Source organism: Scyliorhinus canicula, chromosome 9, assembly GCF_902713615.1.
Source record: "Scyliorhinus canicula chromosome 9, sScyCan1.1, whole genome shotgun sequence".
In the NCBI taxonomy this organism is placed as follows: domain Eukaryota; kingdom Metazoa; phylum Chordata; class Chondrichthyes; order Carcharhiniformes; family Scyliorhinidae; genus Scyliorhinus; species Scyliorhinus canicula.
Window position 1 is genome coordinate 123,690,202 of NC_052154.1, and position 11,782 is coordinate 123,701,983.

Genomic DNA, 11,782 nt, shown 5'->3' on the forward strand with positions numbered 1-11,782 from the left:
TTCATTGAATATATTTAAAGATAGGGTAGATGTTTTTTTGAAAAATAAAGTAATTACGGGATATGGCGAGAATGCGGGTAAGTGGTTCTGAGACCACGAAAAGATCAGCCATGATCTTCTGGAATGGCGGAGCAGGCTCGAAGGGCCCGACGGTCTACATCTGCTCCTAGTTCTTATGTTCTTATGAGCTGTAACCAAGTAATTGCACTTGATTATACCATGGCCGACAGCAGTGAGCATGGGTACACAGTTTCCAAAAAAAGGCCTGAGGTTCTCTGGCTGAATCAAGGTACCTCACAGAGGCTTCCAATACCAAATAACACTCATATTGAGAGAGAGAAGAGAGAGAGAGAGAAAAAAAAAATTCTTTTCATTTTTTGGTACAAAGCATCTACGAAAGCTTTACTAGTACAAAATTAGACAAAATAGTATCTGTCTTTGTAGTTGCTCATCAGTGTTAAGTACATTATTTGGACCAATTTTCATATATATTTTACATAAAATAAATAATGCCTTTACGCAGTGCCATTACTTTTAATAGCTTGGCGGCTCAACACTGCAAGATATAGCTCAGACTAATTCCAAAAAGGATCTGACCCTGGACAGTAAGTATATGAGTTCAAGTATGTTTTCAAAGCAAAGCAAGTAACTACTATGAATAAGAAATAAAGTTAGTTGAAAAACATAGGAAAAAAATCATTACAACACTGCTGTTTCCCTTTGATTTTGTCTCTTTTTTTGTGCCTTTTGTCTTCTCCTTGCCTATCTTGCACCGCCAAAACCAAGCTAATTTTTTTTTAAAAGCCACGTTTCCTAAAACGGAAAAGTTCATTTCAAGCTCTGTTTGATATTCGTGCATTTATCAAATCCCAATTCTTCAAGTCAGCTCTTTTGCTTCTTTTAAAGCAAGTTAGCACCGTAATACAAGTGTGTTTGTGGCCACACTTATCGTTCATCAGAAATAGTGCCGTTGAAAGAAAAATAATAATTTAAAAATTTTGACGCAATCTGTGGCAATGCGAGACTGCACACACCACTGTCTTTAGTCCCTCACAGGTTCACCTAATCTCATCTTGTTTTAAAAAAAAGGTGCAGGATCTGGATGACACTAGGTATTCCACAAAGTGTTGATATCCCTTCTTGTACAGGTGCGGGACAAGCGAGGACACATCTGGAATGCATCGCATGACATTTGTATGTGAAATAAATTGTAGTCTGCGGCATGACCACTTTGGCCCAAACACCTCAGACACCATGACTTCTTTTGCCCACCAGGTATCACTTGTACCAGGCCACTTGAGTATCATTGCACTTCTTTGTTGGCTAATGGAAGAGTAAGGAAATGGGCGCGGGTGGGGATGCAGGGAAGAGGTCGGGTAGGGGGAGGTGGAGAAAATTTCAGTTGGAATGCCACAGAAATGACGTTGTGTACAAAGCTATAATCCCCATCTTGTATCTCAGGAAATGTGCAAAATGTTCTTCACCATTCTTGACTGAATTATTTCTTTGATGGCGCTTGGACCTGGAGGGGTGGCTTGACAGGGAGAGTCAGAAGTGGCTTGTGCGTTTTGACATACTGTAAGGTCTGGACTTCCTCAGCTTGCCTCCTGAGCCTTTGGGCTGTGAAACTTGAAGGAATGCCTCTTCGCAGGCGTTGGGCAGACCTCTTTTGCCAGAACTCACTTTTGGAATACTTGGCAGCTATAGGTTTCCGAAAGCTTTCCTGTAATTGAAAACAAATAGCATTAACAACATTGCCAGCACATTTTGTAACAGCATCAAAAGACTATTTGATGTTCAGAAAGCTCAGATAACTGACAACTACCATATTCCCATTGTTGGCTAATGTAGTACTGCTGGTCCCTGAACAAACAGAAAATAAGAATCACAGCATAAAATGCACTTTAACTGGTAAAGGTGGTATTATATGGGATTGGAGGCATTTTATTTTTCCTTTCTGACCATTCTGGTATTTTTAAACCATCCAGAGATATATATTTGAAAGATCCAAAAAGAACTAATTACTAGAAGTTAACAGTTGCATTGGGGGGCTTGGTCAACGTTCAGATGATGGTCCAATTGTTCCAATTCCTTTTCTGACCTCATATAAAGTAAGGTTGCAAGCTGATAAGAGCCTAAGGAGTTTTGTCCTTACGAAGCCGTCAGATAAAAAAATAGAAAGCCTGTGGGATATTCTTCTTTTCATTCATTCATGATGGTCTCAAGTCTTATTTGTCAATGATGTAAAAGTTTGCGAAACAAGCGGAATGGTTGGAGATAGCGAGAAAGCATGAATGTGAGGTTGAAATTATTTCTATCACCGCATCCTCCACCAAAAACATCCTGCGGTTCACCACTGATCAGAAACTTCTGAACCAGCCTCATAAATACTGTGGCTAATCTCTAGCAAGCCAGAGGCTAGGTGTTCTGTGGCAAGTAGATCCACCTCCTGACTCCCCAAAAAGCCTTTCCACCATCCACAACGTACAAGTCAGAAGTGTGATGGAACACTCTCCACAAGCCTGGATAAGCAGCTCCAACAACACTCAAGAAGATTGAAACCATTCAAACCATTGCAGCTTACTTGAATGAATACCCCCCTCTAAGATCTTAAACTTTCACTCCCTCCACCACCAATGTACAGTGTTAGCAGTGTGTACCGTCTACAAGAAACACTGTGGCAATTTGTCAGTTTCTTTGACAGCGCCTCACAAGCAACAATTACATGGGGTACCCCACCAGGTTGCCCTCCAAGTTACACACCATACAGTCTTGGAACTATATCGCTCTTCCTTCACTGTTATTGGATTACATTTCCTGAATTCCCTACCTTTTGTTTTAAATTTAGAGTACCAATTATTTTTTTCCAATTAAGGGGGAATTTAGCACGGCCAATCCACCTACCCTGCACAACTTTTGAGTTGTGGGGGTGAAACCCACGCAGACATGGGGAGAATGTGCAAACTCCACACAGACAGTGCCCAGGGCCAGAATTTGAACCCGGGTCCTCAGTGCAGTAGGCAGCAGTGCTAACCACTGTGCCGGCCTTGGCATTCCCTACCTAATAGCGCTATGAGTGCATCTTCCCCACAGTGACTGCAATGGTTTAAGGCCCCCTTCATAAGGACATTTAGGCACTAGCAATAATTACTGGCCCTGCCTATGGTGCCCCCACAGCATGAATGAACATTGGAGGACCTCTTGTGAGAATATAGAGACCAGAGGCCTCTGGTCTCTGTATTATCAAAGAGGTACAACAACATGTACATGAAAAAATGGGTAGATAAAGTAAGAGTGGCTTGCTGGGTCAAATGACCTGTCTTGTTGGTATTGAATCAAAAGCCATGAACTTGTTCTGAGCGAGATCGAAAAGACAGCCATGCCACTGATAATAACTTCCATATAGAATTGTTACAATGCAGAAAGAGACCATTCGGCTCATCGAGTCTGCACTGACCCTCCGAAAAAGCACTCAACCTAGGCCCACTCGCTGGCCATATCCTTGAAACCCCAGTTAAATTGCACATCTTTGGACACTAAGGAACAATTTAGCATAGCCAATCCATCCAACCTGCACATCGTTGGACTGTGAGAGGAAACTGGAACACCCAGGGGAAACCCATGCAGACACCACTGGTGGAGAAGATGCAAACTCCATTCAGACAATCACCCAAAACCAGAATTGAACCCAGGTCCTTGGTGCTGTGAGGCAGCAGTTTAAACCACTCTGCCACTGTGTTCTGGGAAGCAGGTAGCAGATTGTGATCCCATTCTGGGGAACATCAGTATAAAGATTCTTTATTTTAAATAAAACAATCTCTGTCTTGGATCCTCTTAATGGTGACAAAAGATAGAAGGCAAGGCTTAAATTAGTAGCACGGATGTTGAAAATAAAATTGTAATACTTTCAAGGGGAAACCAAGTTACTTAATCTATCTTATACTACAAAATTCTTCCAAGAAATGTATAGTTCACAACTGGATTTAGTGGAATGAATTTTGGTGAAAATGTTATGTACACAATGAAAGAATGTGAGTTCTTAACTACTTAGAATGGCTGATTTATGTGTTCAATGTTATGATGGGTGTTGATGGAATAAATAAGGAGAAACTGCTTCTAGTTGCAAAAGTATTGGTAATCAGAGAACATAGATTTCAGATAATTAATGACTTTTTTTTTAAACATAGCGTATTGTTAAATCTGGAATGCACTTCTTGAAAGGATGTTGGAATCAGGTCCAATAATAATTTTCAAAAGTGAATTGGAGGTAAACTTAAAATGTCATGATTTACAGGGCTATGGGAAAGAGCAGAGGACTAACAGCACTTCCAAAGAACCGGCACTCACTGTGTCTCCTTCCGCACTGTATGAGTCTATGAAGGATATCATGAACCCATATAGCATTAGTAGCACTACATAAAGATACTAAGAGTAAAAAGTAAAGATCATTAAGCTCAGCTCAACTTTTGTTGTCAGCCACAGTCACATAAATTTCAGATTTTGTAAAAGAAAAGTAGTTCGGGGGCACAGTGAGTGTCACAGTGGTTAGCACTGCTGCCTCATGGCACCGAGAACCTGGGTTCGATCCCAGTCCCGGATCATTGTCCATGTGGAGCTTGCACATTCACCCGTGTTTGCGTGGGTCTCACCCCCACAACCCAAAAGATGTGCAGGGAAAGTGGATTGGCCACGCTAAATTACCCCTTAATTGGAAAAATTAAAAAAGAAAAGCAGTTAATTGTGATTAATAAACATTATTTTTTTTAGGTAATGTTTCACTGATGGTCTTATTTCAGGTTATAATTGGCAATAAGGGATAATTATGGTATGCTGTACAATTGCCAAAGTAATAGAGAGGGAAGAAAATTAACTCAAGCAGAATATTTGCGCAGACATATCGGAGTCTGTAATGAACTGTGCTGGCTGTCGCTGATAGCAAGTACCCGAGTAGGTGAAACCAGAATTTTTTTTTAATGTTAATAAATCTTTATGTTTAGGAATGAGGTGGAGAATGACAGGAACCATTTTTACTTCCTATTTGAGAGCAGACAGCAAGAGTATGCAACCAGTTTATGAACGAACCTGCCATAAAACCTTCATGGAGGTAAAAAAATTGTAGAGAGGAAATGGCCTTCATTAAAAAAAAAATCATATTGCTGATGAAAGCAGCAAAGAAACAACCACATACCTTATTTGCTGATGGTAAAAGGTTAAAGGGTGTTTCAGAGAGATCACGCTCTTTCTTGACAGGTTTTGCACAGTAGAGTTCGAGAAGGCTCAAATCACAACTGCGAAAGCAACATTCTTCTACTATTCCTCTGTTCTGTCTCCGGTTATTAGATCGTCCAGTCGCTCTACCTGAAAGAGAACAGTACATTTTCATTCGTTTTCACACTTCAGCATTGAGAATTCCAGGAAACTTCCGGTTAACATTGACGCTAAAGAACAAGAACAAATTTATGGAACTTGCCAAAAAAAAGAGGCCACTTGACCTTGCAAACACAGCAAAAAAGGCATGTAATGAAACAGAGAGGTCCAATGAACTATATGGCATTAACTGTTGGATCAGAGTAAAAGATAACTTTGGTTTAGGTAATGGGCAATCACCTTTTATGAACCCTCGCTATGAACCCCGTGCTCATGTTAACCTTTGCAGTAGCTTAGGAACTGCAGACAGTGATTATCCTTTTGGGAATCTCACTGATGACTGCATTCCTCTTCCTCAGGTTGGTGCAGATAGCATCACTTTCTGCTGTTGGTGCTCGCAGAAAAACACTTAAGCTCCATTGTTATGAAAGAGCCACATTTCCGTGCAAAGGCTTTATCTTTCTCTTAAAAAGAAAGCCCCTCTTCACATTGTTATTTTCATCTAAACTGTATGTTCCTTCACTTGTGAAGATCTCCAGATGATCAGCAAGATAAACAAGAATAAAGGCATGTTGACACAAGACATAACTACGCTATCATCGGTAACCAAAGTCCTGCAAATTGGGGAATTTGTTAAAATCTGGCTGGATCACATTTGTCTTAAAATGAGGCCAATTGGCCAATTTGTTTGTACAGGCAAGTGCTGAAGACCAAATGCAATGATTGGGGACTCTGGACTAAAACTGTCACATGCAAAAGCAAAATAAATTATTTATTCCTCTACTCTTCCCTGACCCTGCAACCCGTTCCTTTCTTCTGCAGAGTATAGTTCCAAAAGCCTCGATCATTAAAAATGTCTTTAAATGAAAGATGGAATGTTGCAGCAGAATTACTTTAATCAGAAGAATGTGGAAATAAACAAGCACTCCATTGTGACTATCAGCAGAATGGTTTAGCTTTGTGTCCTTGTCAGAGAGAGAGAGAGAGAACACGTGAGAAAATGTGCTTATTCAGCACAACTACAGGCATGGAAATGAGTTGTTCCAAAACCCAAGTTTATGACAGTAGCCACCTGCCTGTTAATTGTCCCTTTTCTCCCTTAAAATAAGGTCTGTAGTCAACAAAAATAAACATTTTAATATATTTGTTGTGCACAAAGCCTGTCAGATGTTTGTAGGAAATATCATACTTTGTTTAAAATTTCCTCATGGTTGGTTTCAAAGAGTAATGATGTATTTGAAGTTTTTTGTTCCTAGTTGAAGAACTACAAATTAAGGTATATTTTTGTTATTGACTAAAGCTAAAGGCGGCACAATGGTTATCACTGCTGCCTCACAGCACCAGGCATCTGAGCTCGATTCCAGTCTTGGGTGGCTGTCTGTGTGGAGTTCGCATGGTCTCCCCTTGTTTGCGTGGGTTTCCTCTGGGTGCTCCGGTTTCCTCCCACAGTCCAAAGATGAGCAGGTTAGGTGGATTGGCCATGCTAAATTGTCCCCTAATGCCCAAAGATGTACAGATTAGGTGGATTGGCCAAACCCAATGCGCGGGGTTATGGCGATAGGGTGGAAGAGTGGGTCTAGATAGAGTACTCTTTTGGAGGGTTGGTGCAGATGGGCTGAATGGTCTCCTTCTGCACTATAGGGATTCTATGGATAAAGAAAGATAATTCATAAAAGGTCTGTTGTTCAAGTGAAGTACGGCAATAATTTTTTTTAATACAGCAGCCTAGATAACTGGGAATAATATTTTTGGTGGTATGTAGGAGTTTTTACATTCATTTACAGGTTTGCTTAAAGGCACATTAACTTTCACTGACAGCACCTCTGAAGGATTGTGATTCTGAAAATTAGAAATCACAGTTTCTCTACATCTAGTAAGTGCCACAGTCTCTTCTCATATCCGTAACTTAAAGAAAGAAATGCTTTATCTGTCAATAAGAATTTATAAAACCATTTGAAAATCCTTACTTGATAGCAGAAGCTGTTTAAAGTAAACGGAAATGGCACCTATGGTTCTGTAAACCCTTTCAATCAGCAGGATTGTATAGAATCCAGGCTGGGGTTTATTTTTGAGAACAAGAACTAGGCCATTCAGCCCCCTCAAAACTTTCTGCCATTACTTTAGGTCATGGGTGTTCAGTATCTCAACTCCCATTGACCTGCCTTTTATCAGAAAACTTACCTCACAAAAATCTATCAATCACAGTTTTGAAATTTCCAATGGCCGATTGGAGCTCAAAGGAATCTTTAAAGGCTCCAACATGATCCTGAACTTCGCACCAATTCACATACTGGTTCAGTTGGTTTTGCAGAACCGTAAACATTCATGCATATGCCAAAAATTCACTGAAGAGTGCATTGTATTTAAGGAAGTCATTATCAAATGACACAGTCACATGGTCAAGGGGCAGAATGGCTTCAGGTTTAAGGATGTAAGTTTAGGAGAAACCTAAAATAAAAATTGCACATGTCTGGTCTTGAAGTGGACCCTCAAGATTAAAAAATCCCACAATACTTTGGAATAGTAATTGGAGCCATGGGCACTGGAATGGAGAATGAAATTAGTGGGCTCCTCCCCTAACATGTAAAAAGTAATCAAAAAACACAAAAGGGCAGCAAGAACAGATAAAATCTTGAGAAATAAACAATCAGACTTAGCAAGTCTTCACATATCAAGACATTTATTTAATTCCCTGATTTTTCAGGACAAAGGTGAGTTAACTTACTGAAGTAAAATCCTCTTTCACCGCAGACAAACTGTAGAGTGTCCACCAGCTCACCACCACATAGAGTTTCAGCTGCAGTCACTCCATCTATAAAGTACATTATGAAAGCGATGGAAATGAATAGCAGTTGCCTGCATGGGGACTTTTTTCTGGCCTAGGAAGGAAAAAGAAAAGTTAATCAGCAAAATTGCTGATTCACAATAGACTTGAGGTCCTGTATCATAACTTCCCCAAACCACCTTTATCACATGTTACATTATTTTGACAAGACTACACTATGCCTCTTATCGAATCTTATTAATAGCATTCAGGATGGCAAATGCTTTGTGCTAAAAAGTGCAAATCCCCATTTGCTTCAACTAAAAATCTCAATGCATAACTTTGATTTGTAAAATGGTCATGATCAGTGCTGGCTCAAACAGTATTAAAAAGTAATGTCCTTACACTGACTCAGAGTTCAGATATTATCCTTGTAACATGAGCAGAATAGGAAATATGCAGTCCAGTATCGAGCACAGCCAACATTAGTGTGTTGTCTGCAAGCTTTGATAACATCAATTAAGTCTGCTACACTATGAGAGAATGAAAACTGATTGCAATAGATATTTTCCAGTTCAGAAACGCATGTTATCTGTTCAGAACAGGTTGAAGTTAACTCTTGAAATTGTGTCATTTTTTTAAGCTCCCATCAGCTGCTGTAAGGTCTCCAGTGCATGGGCTACCACTGACAGTCTAAGTCAATTCTGTTGATCAGCAAATAAACTGATTTTGAAGCACGGTTACAAAGCACAAAAATGCAATCTGGGGCACTGTCCACGGTACCCAGCCCATGGTGTTGAATAATGCAGCCACCTTACACTGGAGATATTCTACAGTACAAAACTCCATAGCAATAATTGTTTTGTTGTGTGTGTGTGTACTGGAGGGTGTGAGGGGGCGGGGTGGGGGGGGGGGGGTGCAGTTTAGAAGTTTGTATTAATAATTGCGTGAGCAACAAGCTACAGATTCTGGGCTGTAAATTGCTTAAATTCAAAATAAATCTGCGAGATTCAATTTCCATGGCCTTTTCTTGAATATTTTTTCCTCAAAAGAAGCTTGTCTGGAGTAACATAAATTGCTAAAACAGAAAACTTTTTTTTTCTGAACTTAGGCAGAATATTACAAATATGTGTTAAGTTAATGCATTGAGTGTAACAAGTTGATACAGAAAGAGAAAAGAGAAACACTCTCTGTTCCTTGGTTGGAATGCAGCTTAAGGATAGGCTCCAACAAATACAGTTTTTACACACGCGTCATTTGCGTATACTATTTAATGCTTAAAATCCTTAGAAAAATATACGTCAGTGTCCTTAAAGCTTTTCACTCATTATTTCAAACCTGGTTGAAAACATAAATAAGCCCCTCACTAATTGTATTTGTTCTTTCAGATTTTTCTTTCTAAATTTTGCATAAAATCCCACTATGTCTCAACAGCTCCACGCATCAAACAGAAACACACGCTTGAGCAGTGTGTGTCATTCACAGAACTGTAAGGTTGTTTCTTCCTTAATCCATAAAGACCGATTTTCTTGGCAAAAAAAATAGGATTCCATAAAAACACACTTATGTTGTTTTCATTATTTTGAAAGTTTTTTTTTAAGTCTCAAGGCTAAACTATTTTAACTGGATGTGATTATGATGATGCATCAGAAATCTGCTTCCTCGGGTTTAAATAATATTACAGTAAAGTCAAACCAGGCAGTCTAGCGGCACACAAGCAGAATACTAACGCTACCCAGTGGAACACGCTGGAAAATTCATCCTAGCCCAGGCTACAAACAGCAAACATGGTGCAAAACAAGAAATAAGGGCATCAAATTACTTCTCCGTTCTCAGTCCCGGGATTAGCATTATTCCCAATGCACTTCACGCACACAAAACCTTGTTTTTTCTTTGTAAACGAAGGACTGAAACACTTTTGAAAGCTGCTGCTAACGTGTGTGTGTAGGGAAGGGGGGAACAATAGTCGAAGGAGCCAGCTGAATGTTGTATGCATAACTTTTTCGCCCAGCCGTTTTTTCTGTGCAAAAAGTGTAAAAAAATATACTTTTGTGAATGAAACGAGAAGTGCAAACAAGTCATTTAAATAATATATAAGCGTACGGTTGTACACTTATTTACTTGGCAATGCCTACCACCGTCAAAAAAAAATAACTTGCCCAACAATGAAAGTGGTTCTGGAATAGTTGCAACTGAACACATCAGAATTTTTTTTGTTTTTTCTAAAAAAAAAGGTGCGATTGCCTTTTCCCCCTGCAAGATTTTAAAATCGACCTTTGCCTTATTCCTTGTTACCTTAACGGAGTTGTCGCTGCAGTCTGAGTCTGCATAGGTCGGGCAGAGAGCTGGGCATTTGGGTTCCATTGTACGGCGATGTTGAAGCGGAGGGGCGCGTTTCTCAGCTGAAGTTCCTTTAAACGCTGCTCCAGAGTTCAGGAGACAGACAGAAGAGAGCTCCCGCGCTACTTATATACCCGTGGCGTGAGCCGCCAGCACGCACGCTGCCAGAGGCCACCGCCGCTATAGCAGCACTTGGCAAAACCTGGCCGACTTTCGTCTGCGCAGTCAGTCCAGGGCTTGGCTTCTTCCAAGACCCTGCAACAAATGGCCTTTTGAGAAAAAATAAATATCGATGCAGTTTATTTCTTTGAAGGGCTTTACCTCGGCTGCCGTGAAATGTTAGTTGTGTTTTGTTTGAGGGGGGGTGGGGGGAGGTTTTTCCCCTTGTACATTTTCAGAGCTTTACGTGGGTCAGAGTTGCCATGCTGGTCATCAGGAGTGACAATCCTTTGGGATGAAAATTAATACTTAGGCGCTGAAAAGCATACAGCCTAACTCCCCCTACAAACTATTTAAATCCATCACTTTTGTTTTTAACAGTTGACACTTCTCATCGTGTTGACAGTGTTTATAACGAGGTTCCTAAACTCTTGCTAATTATGAAGGGGAAGGGATAGAATGTAATGGGAGCAGGGGTGGGATTAGAATCATAGAATAAAATCATAGAATCACGACAATGCAGAAGGAGGCCATTCAGCCCATCAGGTCTGAACCGACCATCTGAAAGAGCACCCTACCTGGGCCCATGTCCCCACCCTATTCCCCTAATCCAATAACCCCGCCTCACTTTTTTGAACACTAAGGGGCAATTAGTCATGGCCAATCCACCTAACCTGCACATCTTTGGACGATGGGAGGGAAACTCGGAGCACCCGGAGGAAACCCATGCAGACACGAAGAGAATGTACAAACTATACACAGACTGTCACCCAAGGTTAGAATTGAACCAGGATCCCTGATGCTGTGAGGCAGCAGTGCTAACCACTGTACCACTGTACTGTGCATTAATGGGGGCATCAATAATATTTATCGGCATGAGTTCTGGATTCTCTGCTATTGCTGAAATATTTTGATAATTAATGATTATTCATCATGAAATAAGTGAACAGACTTGTTTCAGGGAAAGAATTGTTTTTATAGAAAACTGAACTGAATTTAAAACCTTGAAATTGATTCCTCAAGGATGGTAAGGGTAAGGCCAGAATGGTGGAGGTTAAAGATTTAAATATGGGCAATGTGTCCACAATCAACTGCACATGCCCCAGCACCTTTTATAATAAATCTTTGTAGTCACAAGTAGTCTTACATTAA

The 11,782-nt window shown here is 40.3% G+C and overlaps 1 protein-coding gene across 1 annotated transcript; it reads right to left on the reverse strand.

Moving 5' to 3' along the window:
* Positions 1 to 364: 364 nt before the first annotated feature.
* LOC119971656 (insulin-like growth factor II) lies at positions 365 to 10,586 on the reverse strand. Its single transcript, XM_038807498.1, has 4 exons — positions 10,427 to 10,586; positions 8,093 to 8,246; positions 5,189 to 5,358; positions 365 to 1,723 (listed from the first exon to the last, which is right to left on the reverse strand). The coding sequence occupies exons 1-4, from the start codon at positions 10,493 to 10,495 to the stop codon at positions 1,499 to 1,501; spliced, it is 618 nt and encodes a 205-aa protein (XP_038663426.1). The 5' UTR covers positions 10,496 to 10,586; the 3' UTR covers positions 365 to 1,498.
* Positions 10,587 to 11,782: the final 1,196 nt, after the last annotated feature.

Coding starts and splice junctions, on each gene's coding strand:
- LOC119971656 (XM_038807498.1), bottom strand. CDS start 10,495: ATGGAACCCAAATGCCCAGCTCTCTGCCCGACCTATGCAGACTCAGAC. Junction 8,247..10,426: donor GCAGCGACAACTCCGTTAAG/GTAACAAGGAAT, acceptor TTTCCTTCCTAG/GCCAGAAAAAAGTCCCCATG. Junction 5,359..8,092: donor TGAAAGAGGATTTTACTTCA/GTAAGTTAACTC, acceptor GTTCTCTTTCAG/GTAGAGCGACTGGACGATCT.